Genomic DNA, 25,270 nt, shown 5'->3' with positions numbered 1-25,270 from the left:
TCAGCATCACTACTCCTACTCACGCAGTCTTTAGTTCACAGGCTCCCCCTGACTACAATTAAAACCAGATCTGCTTTTAACTTAAGACCAGAAAATCTCCCTCTACTTTCTTCTTTATCCTCTCTCCTAAGTTTAGCGCTTTTGCTTCTTCTTTTTTGCGGCAGGGGAATGGGTATGATGACATTTTTACTTTTAAGTGCCAATCCTCGCAACTTTCTTTGTGAAGTAAACACAGTTGGAGCAGAATGCCTCTGACATTAGTCAGCCCAGAGGCTGTGGAGCAGCTTAACTGCAGCAGCCATTCTGTGGTGGAGTTAGAGAGGGAAGTCAAAGAGGATATTTTATAACACTTTCCCCTGCATTTAACACATCTGCCCTACTTTCCATAGGGCCTTAGTGGAGGTACTGTGTGTGTGTTTTGGTAACATTACAAACCCTCTTCCAGTCTCTCTCGGTCTCTGCCCCAGGCTGTGTCAAGCCTCTCGTCACACCCTAGGGCCTACTATGGTACCAGTGGAATGCAGAGGGTGCGGTGGCAACCTCTGGGCATTTTGTCAAATTATAGCAATCCAATATAGTTCATTAGTTCATTTAGCTTTTCACTTTTGCCTGTTCCCAATTTTCATGTCTTGGATTTTGTTTTCATACGTTTATATCTGCCACGTCTGTGGTTTCATAGCTAGGATGGAATTAGCTTTCTTGAGAAATGTTTTAGCTATTTTTGCGGGCCTTTTTTCATATAACTTTAGTTTTACTTGTTGCATATGCCTTATTTTATGAAAATATCCCCTGCTGACAAAAGCCCACACATTGATTTGCTTTCTATTTTAACCGTTACATCATCCTCTGTTTTTCACTGTGTTTGATTGTACAAGCAATTGAGTCAACAGAAGTCAACATGAGGTTTTTCAGTTCAGCAAAGTTCAGTCTGATAACTCAGTGGTTCTCAACCTTTTCTGTATCAGGTCCCACTTGAAAATCTCGAAAGTGTTCAAGTCCGGCCCATCTAACCACTTAACACTAAGTGGTCAGATGGGTGGACACGTGCATTTTCAGAGCATGTTTGGAGATGTTTACTTTTTACATTATTTTTGTATGTTATATTATCATTAAAGTCTTAATGTTTTGTAAATTATTTTGGGCCCCACTACTGGCATCCTCACAGCCCACCAGTGCCCACAGGTTGTGAACCACTGTTATAACTGGAAGCTAGTAGGCGTCTTTGCTGCTGCATGATGGTAATTCAAGTTTGTCATGTGCCACCTCCCCAGACATCTACACAATCCAGGGGAACTCTCACGGCCGACCCTGCTACTTTCCCTTCTTATATGATAACCAGTGGTTCCACAGCTGCACTAGTATCGGTCGAGAGGACGGCCATCTCTGGTGTGCCACCACCTACAACTATGGCAAGGACGAGCGCTGGGGCTTCTGTCCTGTTAAGAGTGAGTCATCGCTTCAATGCCAATATCTGTCTATCGCACAGGGCTGTTATTAACCATTGATTATTTTCATAGCGATTATTCTATTGATTACTTTTTAGATTCATAAAAAATAATCGAGAAGCACGTTCTTTTTAAACGAATCAATAACCCACTATAACCCTAGTGAAAATGTAGATCAGCTCTTTTCCATGTTTGTGAAAGTTTTTGATTTCCTTTACATTTATTTTCACCTATAATGACCAAAATAGGGATTGATTATTTTATTAAATTAATGTTTATTTTTCATTGAGACACTTCAGCTCAGGATTAACCATTTATTGCAATGATATTGCATTTAGTTAGGCGGTGTGGCTCTGCTCATGTGATATTACAGATTATCTGTGTAACATACACAATCTGATTACAACCCCCCCAGAGCAGAGTAAGATAAAGATCATTACATGAACAACTTTCAATTGTATGCCATATACCACATAGATACATAATGATACATATCAAATATAGAACAATCCATAAATCACATTATAAGCACAGAATCGTCCCTTACAGAACTGAATATCACATATCATAGAACAACCCATTAATCACATTATAATCACAGAATCACCAAAAACGAAATGCCACAGGGAGGAAGCCGGGGAGGTGGAGGGAATTTGAACGCCGATATCTGAACAAGCTGAGACTGCTTAAATGGAACACCTGATGTACTGTGGGTGGGTGTGAGTCAGCTTGAAGCGAATGAGAAACAGACAGACTGATTTGTGGGAGTATATTATGAATTAACTATTAGCGAATTAATGGGGGGGGTCAGGGGAGAAATAAAGTAGCTTGCCGGTGGCACAATGCCATCTCTCGCTTGAGACTGGTTCAAAGAGTCATACTGTACATATAGTACGCTACTGGTCCTCTTCTCACTCACTGTCGTTATGATCACTGCTGACCTCTGACCTCCAGCCAATGACTGCGAGACGTTCTGGGACACTGACCCGCTGACAGACAGCTGTTACCAGTTCAACTTCCAGGCGACGCTGTCGTGGAGCGAGGCTCGCCTCAGCTGCCAGCAGCAGGGCTCTGACCTGTTGAGCATCACCAAGCTTCATGAGCAGACATACATCAATGGTATGGGTACACACACACACACACACACACACACACACACACACACACACACACACACACACACACACACACACACACACACACACACACACACACACACACACACACACACACGCAAGGCATTGCCTAGCAACCGGGCCAGTGTTAAAAGTTGATGTTCGGCGAAACATCATTTCATTTTTGATATAAAGCTTTATGTACGAGATATCTCGTACTTGGCATACAACCGGTGTAGAGGGAAAGTACGAGATATCTCGTACTTGGCATATAAAGAATTAAGTACATATTGATACCAATACTTTTGTACTTTTACTCAAGTACATTACAGTATTTTTACATTACAGTATTGATACTTTTACTTAAATAAAAAAAAGTGAGCACTTTTTCACCACGCACGCACGCACGCACGCACGCACACACGCACGCACACACAAACACATACACAGCTTCTTTTACATGAGGTCGCATGGAAATGAACCAGCTGTGAACTGCGTGTGCATTCTACAGTACTAATATATCTGATGGATATACTGTCTGTGTATGTGATGTTGCTGACCTCTTCCGGACCACACATAGTCAGTATAGGAAAATGGTGGGAAACCCTAACCCTAAAACCCTAAAAGCCTGACTTATACTTTGCCGTACGATAGTGTCCTGCACCAAAATAGCTGATCTACAAGCTCTACAGCGTGCCGTGATGAACTTATAGATTGAGCTTGTATCTTTGGTGTGGGACACTAACCAGACGGTGTGCTTTTTTAAAATAAATTAGGCATAACTTTCTCACTCCGTCTCCCTCAACATGCAGTCATATAAATGACATTGTACATTATGTTTCTACTCACAATATCAACCAAAACCAAAATACATTTATTCCATCTTCAGGATCTTTCGCTCTTGTGATAATGTGATGATAATTTGGAGGATGTGACGTGTTTTAGGTCTACTGACTGGTTACAGTGCTGCTCTGTGGATTGGTTTGAATGACCTGGACATCAATGGTGGCTGGCAGTGGGCTGACTCCTCACCACTCAAGTACCTCAACTGGGAGACTGGTGAGACTACTATCCGGCCTACACAACCTGTTCTATGTTCAATAAACATTATGAAATTCAATCCCCTTGCATAATATGATGTTTTTAAAACTCCTGGAATGTTGACCGAGCACGTTTAATTTCAGTTTTTCTTTTTTCTTTAATTTTTTACTTTAGATACTGTAAAACATATAATTTGGGGTCCTTGACCATGAAAAAGTTTGAGAACCACTGATTATAGCAACATACGTATTTCAGAAAACGGTTAGGATTTAGAAGACATTTTTAGAATCGCCCTCGGGTTAAAATTCATTCAGTTCCACCCTCTGACACTATCTCGCAGCCTTCAACTGCTGACTGAGAAAATCTGAAGAATCATATGTACAGTAGCTCCTTGGCAGTGAGAGAATGCTTTGAACAATCTTGTCTGACTGTTGACTCCATCCCAGACCAGCCGAACCATGCAGAAGAGGAGAACTGTGCTGTGATCAGAACGGAGTCATCAGGCCGCTGGCAGAACCGTGACTGCGATGTAGCATTGCCTTATGTGTGTAAGAAGAGGCCCAACGCCACTCTGGACCCATTCACCACAGGTCAGTCTGTAGGCTGTCATAATGGTCCATTTAATGGTTAATGTGGTTAAACGCTAACGTGACATGGATGCGTTCCAGGTCTCAATGGATTAAACCATCTATTTTAACATATCATTATCTATTAACCCACAGGTTTTCAAATTGGGGCCCAGGGGGGCAAAGGGAAAGGAAGGGAGAAAAATAAACCATAATAAAATTTGTACTGTACGTGTATATAGAAAATATCATTTGGATTCAAATTAATTTCATATGACTATTGCACCAGTTTAAGTGTACAGTATAGGCCTATATTGGGCATGTCATTATTGTCACATAATGCCGCAATGTGAGGGTCTGTGTCCACAAAAAGTGCTTTTTTGAGCACTATGGATATCATGTCCATAGCACTTGCACGTAGCGCTTATTGTTGCCTGCAACATTCTGCATTATTAGCACAAATAGCTTAGCTGAAACAATGTAAACATGGACTTCTCATGGTTGTGCTAACGATTCAACACTGAGTCGTAAATTACCGGGTTGTCAGACACAATCAGGAGGGTCAAATGACTGGCGCTCCTCTCCAAATATTGAACTATTGTCTGCTTGAAGCTCCTGAAATGCTAGAAATGCATGGCAGACAGATACTGTCAGATTAAAAAAAACGCTTTCTGTGGACACAGCCCCTGACCCTAACCTGTGATTTTGTAGATCAGCTACAAAAGTTTGCCTTCCCCTGTACCTATCAGAAGTTTTTTTTTTATCATCACAATGAATGTTAATAACATTTGCAGTTACATGACCTTTTCCGCTATTGATAAGTGAGATTTCCATAAAGTATTAAAACATTATTATTATTACATTACATACAGGTCATTTGGTTTATCTTTGTGCTTCACAGACTCATGGGCAGACAATGACAAGTATGAATGTGACGTGGGATGGCAGGCCTTCCAGGCAGGTTGCTACAAGCTGACCTCGGACAAGATAGATTGGGACACAGCTCAGAAGACCTGCCAAAAGATGGAGGCCAACTTGGCCAGCATCCACACCTTGCCTGAGCTAGAATTCATCATACGGAACCTGAAGAAAGGTGATTTGTTGGTGCATTTTCTTTCAACTCTCAATTTTGTCTTGTCTTGTGATAATGTCCTTCTTGCATGTGGTTACTTTCTGTAATGATATTGGTTCTAAGATCGGTTCTCTCTCTCTCTCTCTCTCGCTTGTATTCAGAGCACTGCGACAACCTTCTCGAATTGTTATCTCAACTCTTATCCATGAATGTCTTCTTTCAGACATCGAGGAGCTGTGGATAGGGCTCCATGACACTGATATGCAAATGGACTTCCAGTGGACCGACCACACGCCCGTCATCTTCACATTATGGCACCCCTTTGAGCCCAATAACTTCCGCAACACCCAGGAGGACTGCGTCACCATCTGGGGACCTGTGAGTGACCTCTGAACCCTCCTTGACGGCGACCCTCCTCGATCTCACAGCAACAGACCCTCACAGCGACGTCTGCTCTGTTTGTTTGGATTAAACAGCTGTGTTCTCTCTCTCTGTTTGTCTGTGTGCTGCTGGCATGCACAGGACGGCCGTTGGAACGACAGCCCTTGTAATCTGACACTTCCCTCCATCTGTAAGAAACCAGGAACAAAAAGTGATGGGAAACCACAGCACCAAGACTGCAAAAAGGTATTGTTATATTTCTGTCTTTCTATTTGTCTGTTAAAAATGTTTCCCCTTTAACCACTTAAACCCTATATCCTTTATTGGCCAGGGTCTCCAACGCATCTGTAATTGGTCCCCTCCTTTATCCCTCTACATCAAATCTCTTCACCGATCTACAAGCTCATAGCGTGTCACAACGTGACTTGTTGTTAGCTTGTAGACGTTCTATTGTCATCGAATGTTTGCCTAACATGATATGCTTAGAATAGTGGTTCAAGTTAATTATCATCTAAAAAAGGATAATAAGAGTAATGCTACGGGGTAAATGCAGAGTACCATCAACACAATCTGTGTAAAGATATTACATTTAGAATGAAAAATGACATGACACAGAAGCAGCACTGCAGTGGCACAAGGGGGATAACTGTTATTGTAAAACTCTGAGCTGTTCTTTCACCCCTGTCCCCTGAGACGCTCTGGGTCTCCTATCTTCCACCCGTCCACCCCCAGTCTGAAACGCTTCTATAAATCACCCCCTCAGGGCCAGGAAGGTCAGCAGACGCCACAGCCCCAGACAACCCTAACCCCCACCATACACACTCCCTCCACCCCCCTTAACTCCCTGTACACTTTAACAGCCTGGGGAAATGCAGCACGCGTTACATTTACTTGTATCTGTTTAAATGTTTAAACTGTGTCTAATCACACGACACACACACATACATTTACTTGGGCACTGTCCTTTTATGCTCTCCGGTTTTACCCACATGCTTAATCCAATCGCATCTGGTGGATCCATCTCCTTGTGTGATTTCACAGTAATTAACTCTCCATTTTTGACGTTCAGCCTTATACTGCTTTTGACCGAACACTGGTGTTCACTATTCACAGTGCCAGCCTACGTGTTTGTTCCAAATATATCAAAGGCGGAATGTTTATCTTTAATTTATGCCTCCCACGAGGGGTTATCAGTGGTCAGAAAATAGGTTTTCTCTAATGCAAGCAACAAGCGTCTTTGCTCTTTTTGCACATGTGTGCATGCAATGCATGAGCATGGATTTGTGTGTGGGTCATAGGTCGGTGTACTGTAAGTCCTATATGTTTGCTATGCTTTGATTTATATCTGACTGTTTCTCAGCTGTTATTTTCAACAATAGGCTCTGTATGGTTCAGGACATTTGTTTAGTGTCATGTAACTATACCTCTCTCCCTGGGGAGCATGGGCATCCCGGGTGGTCATGTGATAGGGGTCAGTTGGCATTGCACAGTATGGCATTGTGTGGCCATGTGGTGTAGTGGTTTCACCTCGAGCGGTTGTTGAGTCTCCCTCCGAAACACTTGACGCAACATGTGTGAAATGCCTTTGATGTAAGAGAATGGATTATTAGAGTCACCGCACTGTCCCCAACACGTTGTATGCCGCTTTTACAGCATTGTCACTGTGACTGAGGCAGTAGGAGACAGGAAGAGAAGGGAGTGCTAAGGGGGGTCATATGAATTTCAACAAAGCAGCAGCTGGAAGTCTTTGAGGCTTCTATCAGGCAGCCAGACGCAGCCAGTTGACTCAGTAGCCAAAAAAGTGTGCAAAAAAGCTTGAGGTTGGGGCCGATTCACCCAATCGGACACCCATGTGTCTCTTGCACGCTCTCTCTCTCTCTCTCTCTCTCTCTCTGTGTTTCTCTCTCTCTCTCTCCCACGCAAACACATGCACACACACACAGTCATAGACACAATCTCACCTCTCATGGTATTGTGAGTGTTCGCTGCATTCCTCGTCCGTACATGTCCACCACTATGTGAACGGGTAGAAGAAATTGAGGGCAGGCAAGTTTAGGCGCAGACAGGCAACTTGCCTGTCTGCGCCTAAACTTGTTCTCTTGACTATTCTTCATTGTGATACAGTAAGTACAGTGCAGTTGGTACTTAAAACATTGGTGGACGATTTTCGTTTAGTCTTTTCCTTTTATTTTCTGAAAGACTATTCATTGTATTGAACTTCTTTCAAACCACATATTTAATTCAGCATGTTTTAAAATTACCTTGGGCGGGGGGAGGAAGGTTACACATGTACGCGCGCACGCATGTCGCACGCATGTTGCACGTATGTCGCACGAGCACACACACACACATGCACACACACACACACACGCACGCACACACGCACGCACGCGCACGCACACACACACACACACACACACACACACACACACACACACACACACACTCACACACACACACACACACACACACACACACACACACACACACACACACACACACACACACACACACACACACACACACACACACACTCAGCCTACTGAGTCACTGAGATTGTCTGTAGTTTTTTATCTTGACAAGAGTGTCTGACTCCTCTCCTCTCCTCTCCTCTCCATCTCCCAACAGGGCTGGAAGTGGCACAGTCCAGCCTGCTACTGGGTAGGAGAAGACCAGGTCACATTTGATGAGGCCAAGAAGGCCTGTGAAGATAGCGGAGCTGCACTTGTTACCATTACCAATAGGCATGTGATACAGCCATTATATATGCATAGAAATGCAGTCCATTAACACAATTGTATTACAGTGAAATGTATTGGCCCAGAATCCCTAAACAATCCTTTACATTTTGAAGGTTTGAGCAGGCCTTCGCCAACAGCCTAGTGTTTGGTCGCTCTGGAGACTCTTTCTGGATCGGCCTTCATAACCAGGGCAGTCCTGGGACTTTCCAATGGCTCGGCGGGGATGAGGTGTCGTACACCAACTGGAATCGAGACCAGCCAGGTTAGCATCGTTTCTTCTTCTTCAAGTATTACGTTTGAATGATGTTCTGTGACATAGTATGAAACACAAGGTAGTAGGTACAGAATGTGAGACCCACTCTAAAGATGAGCAGTTGCTGAACGCCTTAGTAAAAGACAAATCTATACCCTAGATTCGTCCCACTTGTTTGCAAATCTGTACCCAAAAATAGCAGGTCCTTATACAGATTTGGCCCAGTAACAGCCCTACTTAGCTGGATGTATGCGTTTCTGAGAAATCATCAGTTATCTCAATGTTTACAGAGGTTAAAGTCAGCCAATGAAGCATGAGTTCTTTTCTTTTTCTCTTTTTACAAAAATGGGCCAATATGTTAAGGAAGTTGTAAACATTTTTCTCCTTTTAACAAATATGTTTTGCAGCAGCACATTATAACAAGGCAGCAAAAGGCAGCAAATGCTTTGTGTAATATCAATCAGGGCCATCATGCAATTTCCAGATATATGAGCTCCATGATGTTAAAAACAGGCTTGGTCGAGGACTGAACGACAAGTCAAATTCCACAGTCAAAATCCAGCTAGGAGCATTGATGTCACCTCTTATGAACCCTATGCTCCCTGCACAAATGGCTAGCGCATTATTCGGTATGTTTTTGTAGTGGACTTTCTCATTAATTGGGTTAACAATTAATTAATGGAAAACAAGTAATAGAAAACTTGCTATTTAATCATTCGACATTTTAATGGAAAATTATCAACTCGCCGGTGGACCTTTCCCTCAGACATTGGCTCAACTGTACTATTTCCACCAATGTCTGCGGTCCAATTGAATTGAATTGTCTGCGGTCCAGGCTCCTTTTGGCTAATGGGATGCCTCCCCCATGTCTCTCTCTTTCAGTCCAAATTGAGGGTGGCTGTGTCTCCATGGCTACGGGCTTCGCAACAGGTTTGTGGGAGGCTCAGGACTGTGCGTCGTCGCGTGCCAAGTTCATCTGCCGTCAGACCCAGGATACGTCGCTGAGTCCTGAGCCTCCTGCCCCACAGCCCACCCCGAGCCTCACCGGCTCCTGCCCTGCTAGCTGGAAGAGCAGCAGTGACCTGCGACACTGTTACAAGGTACATTTCAGTACTGGAGTTAAGGCCAACTTGGCCCTGTTGGGCTTCAAACTTTAATAGCCTTAAAAGTCATCCATTTATAAAACTCGACAATTGTAGCACACTTTCCATTTGGATATGTATGCTGAAAACATACCAAAACTATATAGACAGTCAACATAAAAAGAAGCAGGGGCCCGCAACTCACTTTAAGATGCTCCAAACCTTTATTCAGCGACAGGCAGGCAGAAGAAATACGACGTTTCGACCTCACGATCTTTGTCAATTATATGATTTTTTTTGTGTTGGCTATTCAAAAGTAGCAGATATACAAGCTGTACATCTGTATTTTAGTTTGGGTTTTTTTCTTTCTTTTTTGGGGGGAAAAATCTTTGTGTGAACTAACTGATTTAGAAGGCATGATTGTGTAGATCGGCCTCAGGTCTTAATAGGTTAAGCTATTATTGTATTGCTCATGTATTACTGTGTAGGTATTTCAACTGGAACAGAAGCTCAGCTGGCTGCAGGCTCATCTGTTCTGCCAAAGACACGGGGCCAATCTGCTCAGCATCAGTGGCCCCGAGGAGGAGCAGTTTGTCCTGAAGGTCCTCCATGAGACATTTGGGTGAGTAATGTGCACCTGACTGGATATCGTTGCTGTCGGGCAGAAACCTCATAAATCCAAATTCTCCATTTTTCTCTTTTTTTTAAATGCCCCACAGTATTTTGAATCTTAAATAGTAATACAAAAAGGAGCGGTTTTGGACATATGTGGTTTCCGCCCGACAACAACTACATACAATAATGTGGAGAGAGATGACCATAATGAAAATCATGATGAAGATGAAGATGATGATGATGATGCCTGCAGATCGGAGGATCATGAGCAGCACTGGTTCTGGATCGGCCTGAACCGCAGGAACCCTGTGGACAACGGCAGCTGGAAATGGAGTGATGGGCTGGCTGTGAGTCTGATCTTACATTCACATGCATGCTTGAGGGAATTATAGAATAGTTGTTCGCCACTACATCATCGTTTGATACATCTTTCATCTAGTGTGCTTATAAAAGGATCCATGTGTTAAATACAGCTGTTTTTCATTGAGTCTCTTCATTCATATTTCTCGATTTCGTAGTACACATACCAGAACTTTGGGCGCTACAACTACAACATCCGCCAGTGTGCTGCAGCCGATCTGGGTACAATGACCTGGTTGGCCATGCATTGTGACTCTGAGTTGGACTGGATCTGCAAGATCCCCAGAGGTAAAATGACACTAAATAAATTACACCAGGGGCATACAACTGACCACAGAGTGCAAATGGCTAAAACATTTAAGGAAATAACCGCTAGGTGCAGGAACTGTATTCGTTTTGGCTATAGATTTAAATAATACAAAGCTTGCTGTTTGAATTATTCATCATGTAACATATACATGATACATGTTTATGTTTTCAGGTAGCGTGGCCAAAGAGCCAGAAACCACTGAAGGTCAGTCTGCCAACCAAAGCTTTTGTTTTCAAACACACACAGCTCAACTCAACTTTACTTTTATAGCCGTCCATCACTGTTACAGTCTCCAGGGGCTTCAAGTTCACAGAGAGAAACAAACAACACACTCTCAAGTCTTTTTTGTCCTCTTGTAGTGTCCACTTCTCCAGAGTGGATTGGCTTTGAGGAGGCAGAGTACAAATTCTTTGACCACCGCTCCACGTGGGACCAAGCCCAGAGGATCTGCTCCTGGTTCGAAGCCTCACTGGCCTCTGTCCACTCGGTGGAAGAGGAGAACTTCCTTACCAACACTTTGCGCAAGGTACTCAACAGTGGTTCAACTAACTAGTTGATAATCATTATACCTGCAAGCAATGCTGGGCAATACAGTGATGTTTAGCTCCTTTGTCTGTAGGCTTTGCCGCTGATCCTACTGGTACAGTAGATATACTGATTCAGACTAATGTGCTTTGAATATTATGGTTGTTTATTGCATATAAAATACATATAATTAAGTACATTACTCACCCCATGGCCTGCATACAGTTTGCCAACTGTCTCCAAACATTGACATGTCTTAGTAGCTGTGGGCCAGAAGTCATGTCCATAGCTCTCTCTCCATGGCAGATGTCCAAGATAGAGGGTGACAACTGGTGGCTGGGACTTCATACCTATGCATACGATGGCCGCTTCAGCTGGTCGGACCACTCCGTACTCAACTATGTGTCCTGGGCCCTGGGGAGGCCTCACGCACTCAGCCGAGATCGCAAATGTGTCTTCGCGTCCGCCGGCAAAGGTAGGAAGGGAGCCTGAAGCCAAAGCCTGCCTTTTTATTTGTCACCTTAGCAATTTGTCGTATGAAAGCCACCAAATACCACCACGCCTGATATGAAGATACTACAATGTTTCACTCCGGTAATAGGGGACTGGGCGGATCAGAAGTGCCACTCAGACCTGCCGTACATCTGTAAGAGAGTGAACGTCACGGGGACTATTCCGCCGACGCCGTCCTCACCCCTGCCCCCATCAGGATGTCCTCCTGGCTGGTCCTCCTACCAGCATAAGGTAGGCCCTCCTAGTTTAACCCATCAAGACCTGAGGCCAATTCTAAACCAGTAGTTTTCAAAAATGTAAAAAAAAAGCTGTACAAGTTTGCAGCTTTGAGCTTGTACGTATATTTGCTATTTTTGAATGGCCAACACAAAAATCTAAAATGACACAGTTGCTTTCTCGGCTTTACTGAATTAAGGTGGATTTATGCTTATTTGCGTGCCGGTGCAACAACATATCCCAGCGTATCTTATAATAGCACAATGATTCCAAATGTGTGTGTGTGTGTGTGTGTTGTGCTTAGTGTTTCAGAGTTCATGGCCTGGAAGAAGCCAGTAGGGGTACGTGGTCTGCAGCCAAGCTGATGTGTGAGACAAAAGGAGGCGTCCTGGCAGTGGTACCCAATCATTTGGAGCAAGGTACTACAGCCTACATAAACACACGCACGCACGCACGCACGCACGCACGCACGCACGCACGCACGCACGCACGCACACACACACACACACACACACACACACACACACACAGAGAATCATACTTGCCACGCATACAGTACACACAATCACACATATGAACAAGTCAGCATGCACAGTTGCACACATACACACTCATATACATACATAAATACACACTGTACATACATACATACATACATACATACATACATACATACATACATACATACATACATACATACATACATACATACATACATACATACATACATACATACATACATACATACATACATACATACACACACACACATGTACGGTGGCTCATTGCTGCCATGTGGGATTATGGTAAAGAGGTACATCTTTATGTGGTAAAAAACGACATCTTATGGTAAAAACGCCATCTTTATGTGGTAACAACATAGCAGGAAAATAAATCGCACATGGCAGCAATGTGCCACCGTAAATATGATTATGAACACGCCAGCATGCACAGTGCATTGCACACATACACAGATGAACACATTAGCATGGCACGCACGCACACACGCACACACTCACATACTGATAACATTATCGATGTTGTCACACACAGCCTTTGTCACCACTCTGCTGTACAATGTCAGCGTTGACCTGTGGGTGGGTCTGACGTCCGACTCCAAAGGCCATTTCCAGTGGGCCCAGCCTGGCCTGCTCAGCTATACCAACTGGGCTCCAGGAGAGCCTCTGGACAACAGCGGACCTCACCACAACAAGAACCCGGTACACACTGTTCTCTGGCAGCACTCAGCACACACATTAACCTTTTAAAGCGCTATGACATTTTGGTAGAGGTTTGGTGTGTGTAGTTATCTTGCCGTGAACTCCAAATATTAGCGAGATGTCTTCAATAGTTGCTCTGGTGATTAGATATTGATATTCCAATAATATTCTCCTCATTGATTTTCCATTGCATAGTGAAACAGCTCTCTTTTAACACAAACTTACCCTTTGAATTGAATTGAATTGAACACGTAATGGATCCATGGATCCAGATCTAGATGTTCAAATAGTAAAAAATAAAATAAAGTAATAGGTTTTATGACATTATATATTGGCAGAATCGGTTTTGTTTGCTTTGGTTTATGTGCTAATTGCTAAAAGAGTGATTTGGTAATATATATTTTACTCAACGAAGCAACTATTGAAGATATGCTAATATTTGGAGTTATCATGGCATATCATGGCAAGGTAACTACACAACCCAAACCTCTACTAAAGTGTAATTGTGCTTTAAACACAATTGATCAGAGTCCGCCAGGGCTCTGTACTATAGGACGTCTAGTATTTCCCTCTACACTGAATCTCCAGCAAACATAGACGATCTGTAAGCTCACAACGAACGCGAATGCCCACTTGTTGTGGCCTTTACTTGTAGATCTGCTCGCTTCGCCAAATTTTGTAACAGCGTAATTGGTAGGTGGTTAGAGTTTGTGTAGTTACAGTTGGAGGCCATCGATATTGTCCTTTTCTTTTTGCTGAGGTTTGCGTGATCTGCGCAAAAGGACAGTTAACCCATTTTGGGCGGGAACCCCTTTTGGTGTTTTAAACATTATGTTATAATTTAGCTATTGAAAAATAGCAGATCTACAAGCTCATAGGCGCGCTACGAGCTTGTAGGTCTGCTATTTTTTTTAAATCGTGAAAATATTTATTTCAGAAAACTGGAGGATTTAGAAGGATTTTTTTAAATGTTGAGGTCAGGCCTAAATGGGTCAAATGATAAGGGACAATATCGGTGGCACCCAACTGTAAGTGTGTTGAATTGCGCTTGTGTCGCCCATGTCCTGATCTGATGGCTCACTGTCACTGTGCAGGTAAACTGTGTGGTGATGGTTCAATGTCCTGATCTGATGGCTCCCTGTCACTGTGCAGGGAAACTGTGTGGTGATGGTTCAATGTCCTGATCTGATGGCTCCCTGTCACTGTGCAGGGAAACTGTGTGGTGATGGTTCACGGGAACCCACAGAAGAATACCGGCAGGTGGGCCTCTCGTCCCTGCGAAATGGAGAAACATGGTTTTATCTGTCAGAGGAAACAAGGTGATTTTGTTGTTTTTTACAGTTCTTTTATCCAACTGCACAAGTTAGTAATTGTGCGCAGAGAGGTTTTGGTTGTGTATATATCACCTTGCTGTGATATAACTCCAAATATTGGTGAAAGCCGTTGCTCCTTTAATTAGAAATTGACAATTCAAAATATACTGTCCTCATTGATACGGTCAATTTAGGGTTTATTGATTTTTCTTTACAACATAGTATTTTCAAAGCAATTATTCACATATATTTTTCCCCCCACAACCACATGGCAGCACAAATATTAAACAAAATCTTCAAAGAAACATCAGGAAATGTCCATAAATACAAAGCAAATTAACAAAAAATAAAAAATAATAAAAAGTATGGCATTTTCTTTTAAAAGAAAATGTTGATTTTGATATTTGTATTAGGAAGAAGACCCATCGGAATCCGGCTCTTCAAAAAGTAAAATCAATAGGAAGTTGAAAGAAAAAAAGAAACGTACTGAGTTTTGTGGTGACATATAAGAATCTTCATTGTTTTAGTACTTTTATTTGCTGTTTCACTGTGCAATTTATGCAAGTCAATGAGGAGACTATTTTTAAAATTGTAAAACTTTCAATTTCTAATCAATGGATCAACAGAGCAAGATATCTTGCCAATATTTGGACCTACATCATGGCAAGCTCAATCTCTACCTACTGTCATTGGACTTTAAGTCAGCTCTAGCTGTTTCAATAACCTTTTTTTTCTTCTTCTTTTTACTTCTTCAGACTATCATTTGACATTTAAACTCGACAAGAGATTTCAAATGTTATCACAGACGCAATTCCTGCTACAACAGCTCAGAACATATACAAACCTGTCCAGGTAGACTAGAGGGAATTAACTCGTCTCCCCGTGTCTAATTGTCCTGTTTGTTCAGACTCAGCGTTCCCCCCAGCCCCCGCCCTCATTCCCCCCTCCCTCTCCACGCCCGTGGAGTTGGGTAGAGTGACGTACCGTGTGGTACAGAAGCGTCTGGATTGGACGGGGGCGATCCACCTGTGTGAATCTCTTAATGGGACCCTGGCCACGGTGAAAGATCCATACCAACAGGGCTACCTGACCCTGCTGATGAACAGCTTACACCGCTCTGCCTGGATTGCACTGTACAATTATGGGGTGAGATCATATTTTAATCTCTTTCATCTTACATTATACTTAACGATATTAACTCTGCAGAGTCCCTAACTTGGGCAGACTTCTTTTTACCCCCCTTTTCTCCTCAATTTAGCCGTTATGCCAATTAATTCCTGCCCACGCACATTTCTGTGTTGACACTGCGTTGTATCTCCTACTAACTCACCTGCCAGTGAGGAGCCCCCGCCAGGAGGATGTCCTGCTCCTCACCATAGACATAGGGTAGCCGCAATTTGCAACTCTAGATTCTTTTATAATGGGATGAATCTAGAGTTGCAATACCCTCCATTGACTCCCCACTCATCATTTTGCGTTTGCGATCTGCTTGTCTTAAACAACGTTAAACTCACCAACATTGCAGCTGTAGTCCAAGCTTGAATTATTCTCTTTCAATCTGCAGAGCTTGTTTTTCATAAAAATCCCCCGTAGACATGTTATGGGCTACTTTCTGTCAAGAAGAAGAAATGTTGGAGTTTGGAAGCGCTCGTTTTTATTAAGGGGTCGCGCTGCTGCCTCCTGCTTTATGTGCAAATGTGAAACAGATGCATGCAGGGACATTCAGTGACTTACGACGAGCGCTTCCAAACTCCAGCACTTAGAAAAATAATCACTTGCACAGAATTTCTTGACAGAAAGTAGCTCATAACATGTCTACGGGGGATTTTTATGAAAAACAAGCTCGGCAGATTGAAAGAGAATAATTCAAGCTTGGACTACAGCTGCAATGTTGGTGAGTTTAACGTCGTTTAAGACGAGCAGATCGCAAACGCAAAATGATGAGTGGGGAGTCAATGGAGGGTATTGCAACTCTAGATTCATCCCATTATAAAAAAATCTAGAGTTGCAAATTGCGGCTAAGACATAGGGTAGGGTGTCGGACTCATGACTGTAGGACTGTTGGTATGTCTAACCAAACACATGCACCCGTGGCAGCGTGCCTTCCGCACTTCCGGCGCACTTCCACCCTCACGCATGGCTGAGGGAAGTAGGGGTGCTGGGGGGGCTGTAGCACCCCCTCCCCCCAGGCACAGCCCCCCCTCGAACAGGAGGGGAAGAAAAAAAAAAGATAAATAAATATGCTGTATCACAGTATTGGCACCTTATCCTGGTTAATTGCCTGTGTCAGTTCGTTCATATAACTTGCGTGTGGAGAGGGAAAGTAAAGGCCACGTTTCCGCGTGAAAATGCGCAAAAATGCGCGTGCATGATGCGCGTGCACGCGCATTTTTGCGGCGCGCGCTATGCGCGCGCACCCCCTACTAGACGCTCAGCCCCTGCGAGTGTAAAGTACTTCCCGCGGGCCTGCCCTCACGTCGATACACGTCGCTCCAATGAACTGCAGCGGCCAATGAGGCATCAATTTGTTTTGCTCCTCACGCCCAGCACTCCCTGCAGGGCCAGACTGTAGGAGTAACTTGTTGTGACAAATATCACCCTCCCCATATGAACACACGGCCAATTGTGTTCATATAGACATTAGACACTCGACAAAGCCGGATGCACCACGGTGGATTCGAACCCCCAGACTCTGTGGTGGTGGGCAGCTACTTTACCACTGCGCCACCCAAGTGCCCAGTATACAGTGTACGCATTAAGTATATAAGGCTTAACTACGTGAACCCTAGCATCTATATTCATTCATAATAGGCAAAAAAATAAATAGGTGAGCATTAAGGTGAGAATAGGCAAACATTTCGCAAAAATAGCTGATGTTCAAGCTCACAACGTGTCGCCAAGCGATACATTGTAAGCTTGAAGATCAGCTATTTTAGATATTTGTTGGATGACTAATTATATGGGGCTTGAGTGGTTAATTTCGAACACTTTCCTGTGGTTAGATATTTAGATTTTAGCAGTGAGCCCAGTGTCTCTGATGTCATCGACACTGGGCTCACTTACTTCCTGGACTACATCAAGGTTAATTAAATAAGGTTAGGAAGCGAAGACCGCACGGTGGACTCCATGTTGCTCCCTGGAAGGAAAGAAACATGGGCTATATGCAGCCAACACTTCCGCGTTCAGCTTCCTTGGTCTCAATTGCGCATGTTTCTTTCCTTCCAGGGAGCAACATGGAGACCACCGTACGGTCTTAGCTTCCTGTCCTATTTAAATAGTCCTTGGACTACAGTCTCAGTAAAGGCTCATTCATAGTCTGGATTTTCGGTGGTGAGGTGACCACCGCTCTGGTGGTGAGCTGACCACCGGAGCTGAAATAACGTTGAGCGGTGGTGAGTAAAAACAGAGAGAAGGGCTGGAGCGGTGGCGGTGGTTTGCTCTTCACCACGGCTCGTGACGTCATGTTGTAGTTCGGTGGTCACGTCACCACCGAAAATCCAGACTATGTATGTGCCTTTAGACAGCTCTCCCCCTATTCACAAGGAGGAGCAGTGCACCAAAGCATTATGGGAATTGTAGTCCAGGAAGGAAGTGAGCCCAGTGTCGATGACATCAGAGACACTGGGCTCACTGCTAAAATCTAAAATATCTTTTAGTGTTCTACTTCATCTAAACGTCATTAACATACAGGGTGAAGTGTCCCTTTAAGTGCCACCAGAACAAAAGATGAAAGATATAAGATATCTTTTTAATGTTTTTACATATGTGTGTGATTTTCAGGGGCGGACCTTCACCTGGTTGGGGGAAGAAGAAGTGGTATATTCTAACTGGAAAGATGGGGAGCACAATCTACTGGCAGGATGTGGTCACATGGCCACTACTGGAGAATGGACTACAACACCCTGTGATGATAAACTGGAGGCTGCTATCTGTGAAATTGGTTCAGGTAAGTGAGCATGTGTACATGTGTGTGTGTGTGTGTGTGTGTGTGTGTGTGTGTGTGTGTGTGTGTGTGTGTGTGTGTGCGTGCGTGCGTGCGTGCGTGCGTGCGTGCGAGCGAGCGAGCGAGCAAAATTATATTGTTCAGAGTAAATAAACAATTGTTACAACAACGTCCTATCCTCCCCTGTCAGAAGAGCCTGCGGTTCACCAGTGGACTTACCCGGGACAGTGTCCCCACTCTCTGGGTGACTGGTCCTGGGTGCCGTTCAGAAACCACTGCTATGCCTTTAACCTACAGAATCTCAAACTGCAGCAGGATGCACACTCATCCTGTAGGAAAGGTAACCTAGTCGTTTTTGCTTCACCAAGTCACACTCGATTCAGTCTCTCTCCCCACATGTGTAGCTCATTTCACTGTACAGCAGGGTTTTTCAAGGTGCGGCCCTTTGGGGGTGGGGGTGGGATGGGGTTACTGGGGGGTGGGGGTGGGATGGGGTTACTGGGGGTCCCCAGAAAAAAACATCTTAATATACTGTAGCATCAAAATCAGTTGAACGACTTTAACTCTGTTTTTTATTCAAAATAGCTAATCTACAGTCTATTTTCTTTAAACAATGTGGACATTTTTTTAAATACTAAAAGTATATGAATAATCTTCTCTTACGTGGTCCCTGGCAAAATATACACTACTGCTGTAATGACCCAGTGCAGCACTTTTCGACCAACTCTGCCATAGACAACAATCACATCAATATATCTAAATTTAGACTTGTTTCATTAAGATCACTTTGGAGTGTACTGTCATTATTCCTCCACACACTGTAAGGAGGAATTGCTTTGTACTGTGTCAATGGATTTGACTAAACTCACCATCCAATGGCCTAGTTTTACTGTTTTTGTATCCCCTGACCCCCCTTTCTCTTTCTCTGTCTCTCCCCATTTTTCGCTTTGCCTCTTTCTCCTTTCTAGTTGGGGCAGAACTTCTCTCTGTCTTGGATGAGACGGAGAATGGATTTATATGGGAACACGTTCAGAGCTATGCAGAACAAGCACATGGAGCTTGGCTGGGCATATCCTTAAAAGGTACAGGACACTTCAGACAACATTTCATTTCAAATCGACTCAAACCATTCCACCTGACAAACCATTCTGACTGAACGGAGCCTTGATATTCACTGAGTGAGTCTGTAGTCTCATGTGGTCAGACCCACCATCCTATGCCATTACTTCCAGCAACAGGAGATTTTAATCACAAGTCAGCATGTCCAGGTTTTTGCCAGAGAAATTCAAGTACGTAAGTAAGCCTCTGTTTGGCTGGACTGACCGAAAGTCCATGTTCGGCCAGTGGTTGATCTAAGGAGGCCTGTCTGTCACGCATATATATATATTTTTTGTCTTAGGTAGCAGTCCTTAACAACTTTGTAATAGTTTGTCTGGCTATTGTGAGACTATAGTGAGTCTGTGGCTAGTGGGTGTCCTGTATTAGGACTTGGGAGTGCAGTGCACCATGAGCCGACTAGTGCATTATTCCCAGTTAGAATCCAGTTGGAGTCCTGTGTTGCATGTGTGTCTGCACTCAGCTTCCTATCTCGCCATTATCCAACAAGGAAAAAACAAACAAAACAACAGTCACAAAGTAACACAACTAAAAACTGGGTATCCTGTGCTGTCCTGTAGGTAGCAATCTGGTGTGGAGTGAGAGCACAGAGATGTCGTACACCAACTGGGAGGTGCAGGATGACATCCTGAGCAGCATGCTTTCTGCCAATACCTGCTTCTGGATCCAGAGCAACACTGGCCTGTGGAAGCCGGGCTCCTGCAAGAACCGCACACACGGGGTCATATGCAAACGGCCGCGCAGTAAGCAAGCCTGAATGTTGCATTAATTCATTAGTGTGTTCAAATGCATGTCCTGCAAAGCAAGGCTTCATTTGTGTATGAGGTTAAATTGAGATTTTGAAGTAGGCTTGGGTCTTGATAGCACCATCAACAATTGCAAGGATTATTTGCATGTTTATATGAATTCAGAAGAAGTCTCAGATTATATACATGTCTGTCTTATACTAATCATTCATTTGTTTTCTTCTTTCAGGTGCTGATATTTCAGCAGTAACTGGTAAGTTGCTGTTACTACTATGCTCACTAGTAATGTGTTGGCATCATGGAATGGGATATGTTTACTGTACCAATCCTAAACCTCATTCTGTCTTTACCCAGGGGACCCAAACCACCTTCCCACTCTGATTGTGATCGCGGTGACAGCGCTGCTTCTGTTGATGTTGATTGTGGCAGTGATCTACCTGTACCGCCGGCGAGGTGTCGGGTCCCGGGGGTCTTATGAGGGGGCCCGCTATAGCCGCAGTAACTCCAACCCAGCTGAGCAGGCAGAGAAAAACATCCTGGTGTCCGACATGGAGCTGAATGAGCAACAAGAGTAGCATAGCCACCCTGGACTGACCTGGGACAAGCCTGGCCCCAAAAGAGACTGATTTCAGTGTGCTGACTCAGATTGTGACTTTTAGCTTTTATTTTTATCCCTTTTTATGAAAAAGAAAAATATTTGTAAATGCTGAAGGGCTGTGTAGAGCACAGTGGCTGTCAGTGAGTCCCCACCGTCACAATCTGTGCACGCCAAGACTCAACAACAGATCCATTCCCTTAAAGACAGACTTTTCCTAAAAGGGCTCCATGAAGCCTATTCATGGATGTAATGGAAGCTCTGCGGGGAGCAGCTGGAAAGGTTCATTATTGAATTGCGTGTTGAAAGGTGTCCCAGCTGTCTGCTGATGTGCCAAAGTCCATTTTCCGTATGGTGTAGCGTCACCATCCCATTTCTTTTCTTATTTGTATTTAAAGCAGATATCAGAAAAGTCAACAACACATTTTAACCGAAGCCATTCTTCTGTCATAAATGATCCACTCACCGAACCAAACGCATTCTTTACTTTTTATTTTGCACCGTGACAGTATTTTTTCCCCCCGAAATGAACTTCTGTTCATTTTGTTCATTTTTATTGGATTAATTTGCCTTCTTTATCTGTGCAGCTGTAGAGGACTGTTGATGACGATGCATACACTTATAGCCCTTTGTGAGTCTGCCTCTCCCCTCTCTGATCTGACACGTCAGCACCAGCTGTGCTAGAACCAGAAGAGGATGACGTCCAAATGTGAATGTGTGGAAGGTGACAGGGACTCCGAAGATGTCCCAAGGACCACAGTGACAAAGTACGGCAATACACTACATTTCCGCACATACAGTAAGGGTTGAGCACGGTTGTTAAATATACAATTGCATTTTCAGTTATCTTGAGCTGTTTAAACATTATTTCGGGTAAATTATTCTCTTGTCCATAGACATCATTAACAAGGTACTCTACAGTGTTTGTCGCTTCCGTGATTTCAAAGTTTGATACCATCGATTCAGCATTTTTACTGAACATTTGCCTGCGTGTTTATATGCATTGAACTCTGAATGTTTGTTTTTGGCACTTGATGCCATGATTTACGGCTGTTTCAACAAATTTATAATGTCATTCACTTGTCTGTACGCATTATTAATGGTACTTTTTATGATTCAGGATTTTGTTAAGTTTTGACTGGTAAAGATAGCCTATGTGAAAATTCACCCTCTTATTTGACCTATTTTGCCAACAGTGCAACTAGCATACTCACTGCCTTGCAAAGGAAAACATCCTTCTTGTGAATGAAGGAAATAGTGCTGTGAGAATCTTGAAAGAATCTTAAGCAACCTTAAAAGTCAATTCACTCTTTCTCATTAGAAACCTACATAGGCTATACCTTTGTGTGTCATTCAGGATTTTGACTTATGTTGAATACAGGCAGAATAGTAACTGGATTTTAGAGGGGAAAAGTTTTTTTTCTTCTCTCCGTACCTTCCTCATACATTCCTCATCCAAACGTTCCTGCTTGTGAGTGAATTTCTGTACTCCTCAGAGAAATGCCTTCAGTCTGACGCTGTTTCACTGAAGCTTGTTTAATACTTCATCGTACGGCGGTGTCGGGCACAGAAAATAGTTCTACAAGCTCACAACACAGTGGCGATGCTTGCAAATCGTCTGCTTTCTCTGCACGACACCATTGTACGATGGCACATAGGCATGTCTCTATGAAAAAAGGAGGAATGAGAGAGGGGGACATATAGGCGTGTGTGCGTCTTTTGTGTGTGTGTGTGTGTGCGTGTGCGTGCGTGCGTGCGTGTGTGTGTGTGTGTGTGCAGCCTCCAGCTGTGGAATGTTGAGTCGGCAAGAAGAGCTCAGTGGCACGTCTGGAACCAATCAGAGAGAAGGAGGGCTCAGGGCCGGTGGGGGTTAGGAAGGGGGGGGAAAACACTACAAGGAGAAAAGGAAAAGAGAGAGAGAGAGAGAGGGTGTTATGCACATATGAGGAATGGGGGTTTTGGCAGAGAGAAGGGTGGGAGGAGTTGAGGTGCAGGGCAGTGATAGTGACATGTCCTAGGCTCACCCTGTCCTCTGCTGGTGGCTTACTGTACAAGCCTTTCCTACTTATTTTGCAGTTGTCAGCTGGAAGGATGCACGTTATGATGAGGTAGAACTGTCTTCTATGGACGTATTCAGCCCTGGTAGGCTACAGTAGATTCCCAGTGAGATTACTTTTGTTGAAGTACGTGTGTGGGAAGGGTTGGTGGGGTTTGGGTCTAATCCCTGTGAAGATTTTAAAAAGCACCTGTTCAAAGTTCTGAAAGTATTTTTTGTTGTTTTTATATGAAATGAATAAAGTCTATGTTCACAGCAGTGTTTCCTTGGAAAACAAATCTGTGTGTGTGTGTGTGTGTGTGTGCGTGTGCGGCTGTGCGTGTGCGCGTGTGTGCGTGCGTGCGTAACTGAATAGGCAAGGTGGTGTAACCTGTGCGTGCGTGCGTGCGTGCGTGCGTGCGTGCGTGCGTGCGTGCGTGCGTGCGTGCGTGCGTAACTGAATAGGCAAGGTGGTGTAACCACCATTCGGTGTCCAAAACAACATACTAACTAACGTACTACATAGGCACACAGTATTTTTAGCCTATACTGTAGTTAGTATCAACTAACCTTTAGTTAGTACACCTTTAGTATGTCACTTCGGACATACTAAAAAGTAATTTGGCATACTAAATAGCATGCTAGTATGTGATTTTGTACATGATGTGAGCGACACATTGTGACTTGTTAGCTTGTAGATCAGCTATTTTCAAATTGCCGAATCATAGAGCTGAAGTAGTTCATGTATGTTTTGTAATAATCAAAATTTACGAAGTAAACTAAAGTAAACTAAAGTAAACTAAAGTAAACTAAAGTAAACTAAAGTAAACTAAAGTAAACTAAAGTAAACAAGTCTTCAATTAATTGTAGTAGAGTAAAAGTAGCTACGATATTGACCTCTGAGATATAGTGGAGTAGAAGTAAAAGTATTGAAAATTGGAAATACTCGAGTAAAGTACAAATACCTTTGATTACAGTAAGTACAATACTTGAGTAAATGTACTTAAGTTACTTTCGACCACAGTGTTCATGTTTTGTTCCACTTCCAAAATGTTATGTTCCACTTCCAAAATGTCACCTTCCACTTCCACTTTAATACTTTCCAAAGTAACACATTTTGCTGATCGGGCCAGCGGTTTGCAAGATTATCTCTGGACAGGCAAACACACAGACCCATTTATTCCCAGCTCGCTTAATCCTAAAGAGCCATGTTGTAAAAGTAGGCCAAGCTTTACTATGTCATCAAAAATAGGCCATATTGGTAGTACCTGTTTAGATGGTTTAACAATCATACTATAGCCTACATAGTATGACTTTCTTACATGGTTTAACGTCATTCTGTTATGGAATGACCTTTTGTCATGGTTTAACGTCATTCTGTTATGGAATGACCTTTCTTACATGGTTTAACGTCATTCTGTTATGGAATGACCTTTCTTACATGGTTTAACGTCATTCTGTTATGGAATGACCTTTCTTACATGGTTTAACAACACACTATGACAATTGTACATGACCTTTTTACTCGATCAATGAGTGAGGTTTTTTTAATATTTTTATAAATTTCCGATCCATTGGGCCAAGCAAAGCGGACTGATCAGCTTCTTCTCCCATGGCTGGGGTTCTGTGGTGCAAAAACTAAGCGTGACTAAAATGTGTTAATTTCTTTTAATCGTGTTATTGTTTCTGTAATTAATTAATCAAAATGAATCAGTTCCAGTCCCAGGCCAAGGCTGCCTATAGTACGTGCTTCTCTGTGTCATCTATGGCCAGTGGTGTAAAGTAACTAAGTAGCCTACATTTACTCAAGTACTGTACAATTTAGAGGTATTTGTACTTGAGTATTTCCAATTTCTAATACTTTTACTTCTACTCCACTACATCTCAGAGCCAAATCTTGTTACTTTTACTCCACTACAATTATTTGAAAACTACTAGTTGTGCAACGCATTGTGAGCTTGTGCATCTGCTATTTTCAAAACATTTTGTGCACGTTTTGAACTTGTGAAATGGGACATTCTGCAACATGCCTACTTTTACTTTTAGTACTTTAAATACATTCTGATG

The 25,270-nt window shown here is 43.2% G+C and overlaps 1 protein-coding gene across 1 annotated transcript in view; it reads left to right on the top strand.

Annotated features, from left to right (window-relative positions):
- Positions 1–23,482, top strand: part of mrc2 (mannose receptor, C-type 2) — a gene marked incomplete at its 5' end in the record, with an annotated part of 29,921 nt that extends 6,439 nt beyond the window's left edge. Inside the window, 27 exons of the mRNA XM_079520819.1 lie at positions 1,272–1,445; positions 2,400–2,564; positions 3,506–3,619; positions 4,048–4,191; positions 5,069–5,260; positions 5,463–5,617; positions 5,762–5,866; positions 8,249–8,364; positions 8,475–8,623; positions 9,497–9,714; positions 10,185–10,318; positions 10,565–10,658; positions 10,830–10,959; positions 11,153–11,185; positions 11,341–11,507; positions 11,813–11,981; positions 12,108–12,250; positions 12,540–12,654; positions 13,289–13,455; positions 14,666–14,774; positions 15,676–15,914; positions 18,549–18,714; positions 18,902–19,051; positions 19,680–19,793; positions 20,388–20,570; positions 20,803–20,826; positions 20,928–23,482. Coding sequence (XP_079376945.1) covers positions 1,272–1,445; positions 2,400–2,564; positions 3,506–3,619; positions 4,048–4,191; positions 5,069–5,260; positions 5,463–5,617; positions 5,762–5,866; positions 8,249–8,364; positions 8,475–8,623; positions 9,497–9,714; positions 10,185–10,318; positions 10,565–10,658; positions 10,830–10,959; positions 11,153–11,185; positions 11,341–11,507; positions 11,813–11,981; positions 12,108–12,250; positions 12,540–12,654; positions 13,289–13,455; positions 14,666–14,774; positions 15,676–15,914; positions 18,549–18,714; positions 18,902–19,051; positions 19,680–19,793; positions 20,388–20,570; positions 20,803–20,826; positions 20,928–21,148 — 3,890 coding nt within the window. The 3' untranslated portion in view covers positions 21,149–23,482. The remainder of the gene's footprint in view (positions 1–1,271; positions 1,446–2,399; positions 2,565–3,505; positions 3,620–4,047; positions 4,192–5,068; positions 5,261–5,462; positions 5,618–5,761; positions 5,867–8,248; positions 8,365–8,474; positions 8,624–9,496; positions 9,715–10,184; positions 10,319–10,564; positions 10,659–10,829; positions 10,960–11,152; positions 11,186–11,340; positions 11,508–11,812; positions 11,982–12,107; positions 12,251–12,539; positions 12,655–13,288; positions 13,456–14,665; positions 14,775–15,675; positions 15,915–18,548; positions 18,715–18,901; positions 19,052–19,679; positions 19,794–20,387; positions 20,571–20,802; positions 20,827–20,927) is intronic.
- Between the last annotated feature and the right edge of the window lie 1,788 nt (positions 23,483–25,270).

The sequence above is a fragment of the Electrona antarctica genome (genome assembly GCF_951216825.1).
Source record: "Electrona antarctica genome assembly, chromosome: 14".
In the NCBI taxonomy this organism is placed as follows: domain Eukaryota; kingdom Metazoa; phylum Chordata; class Actinopteri; order Myctophiformes; family Myctophidae; genus Electrona; species Electrona antarctica.
The sequence above is the reverse complement of the archived record's forward strand: the minus strand, read 5'-3'. Positions and strand labels throughout refer to the sequence as shown.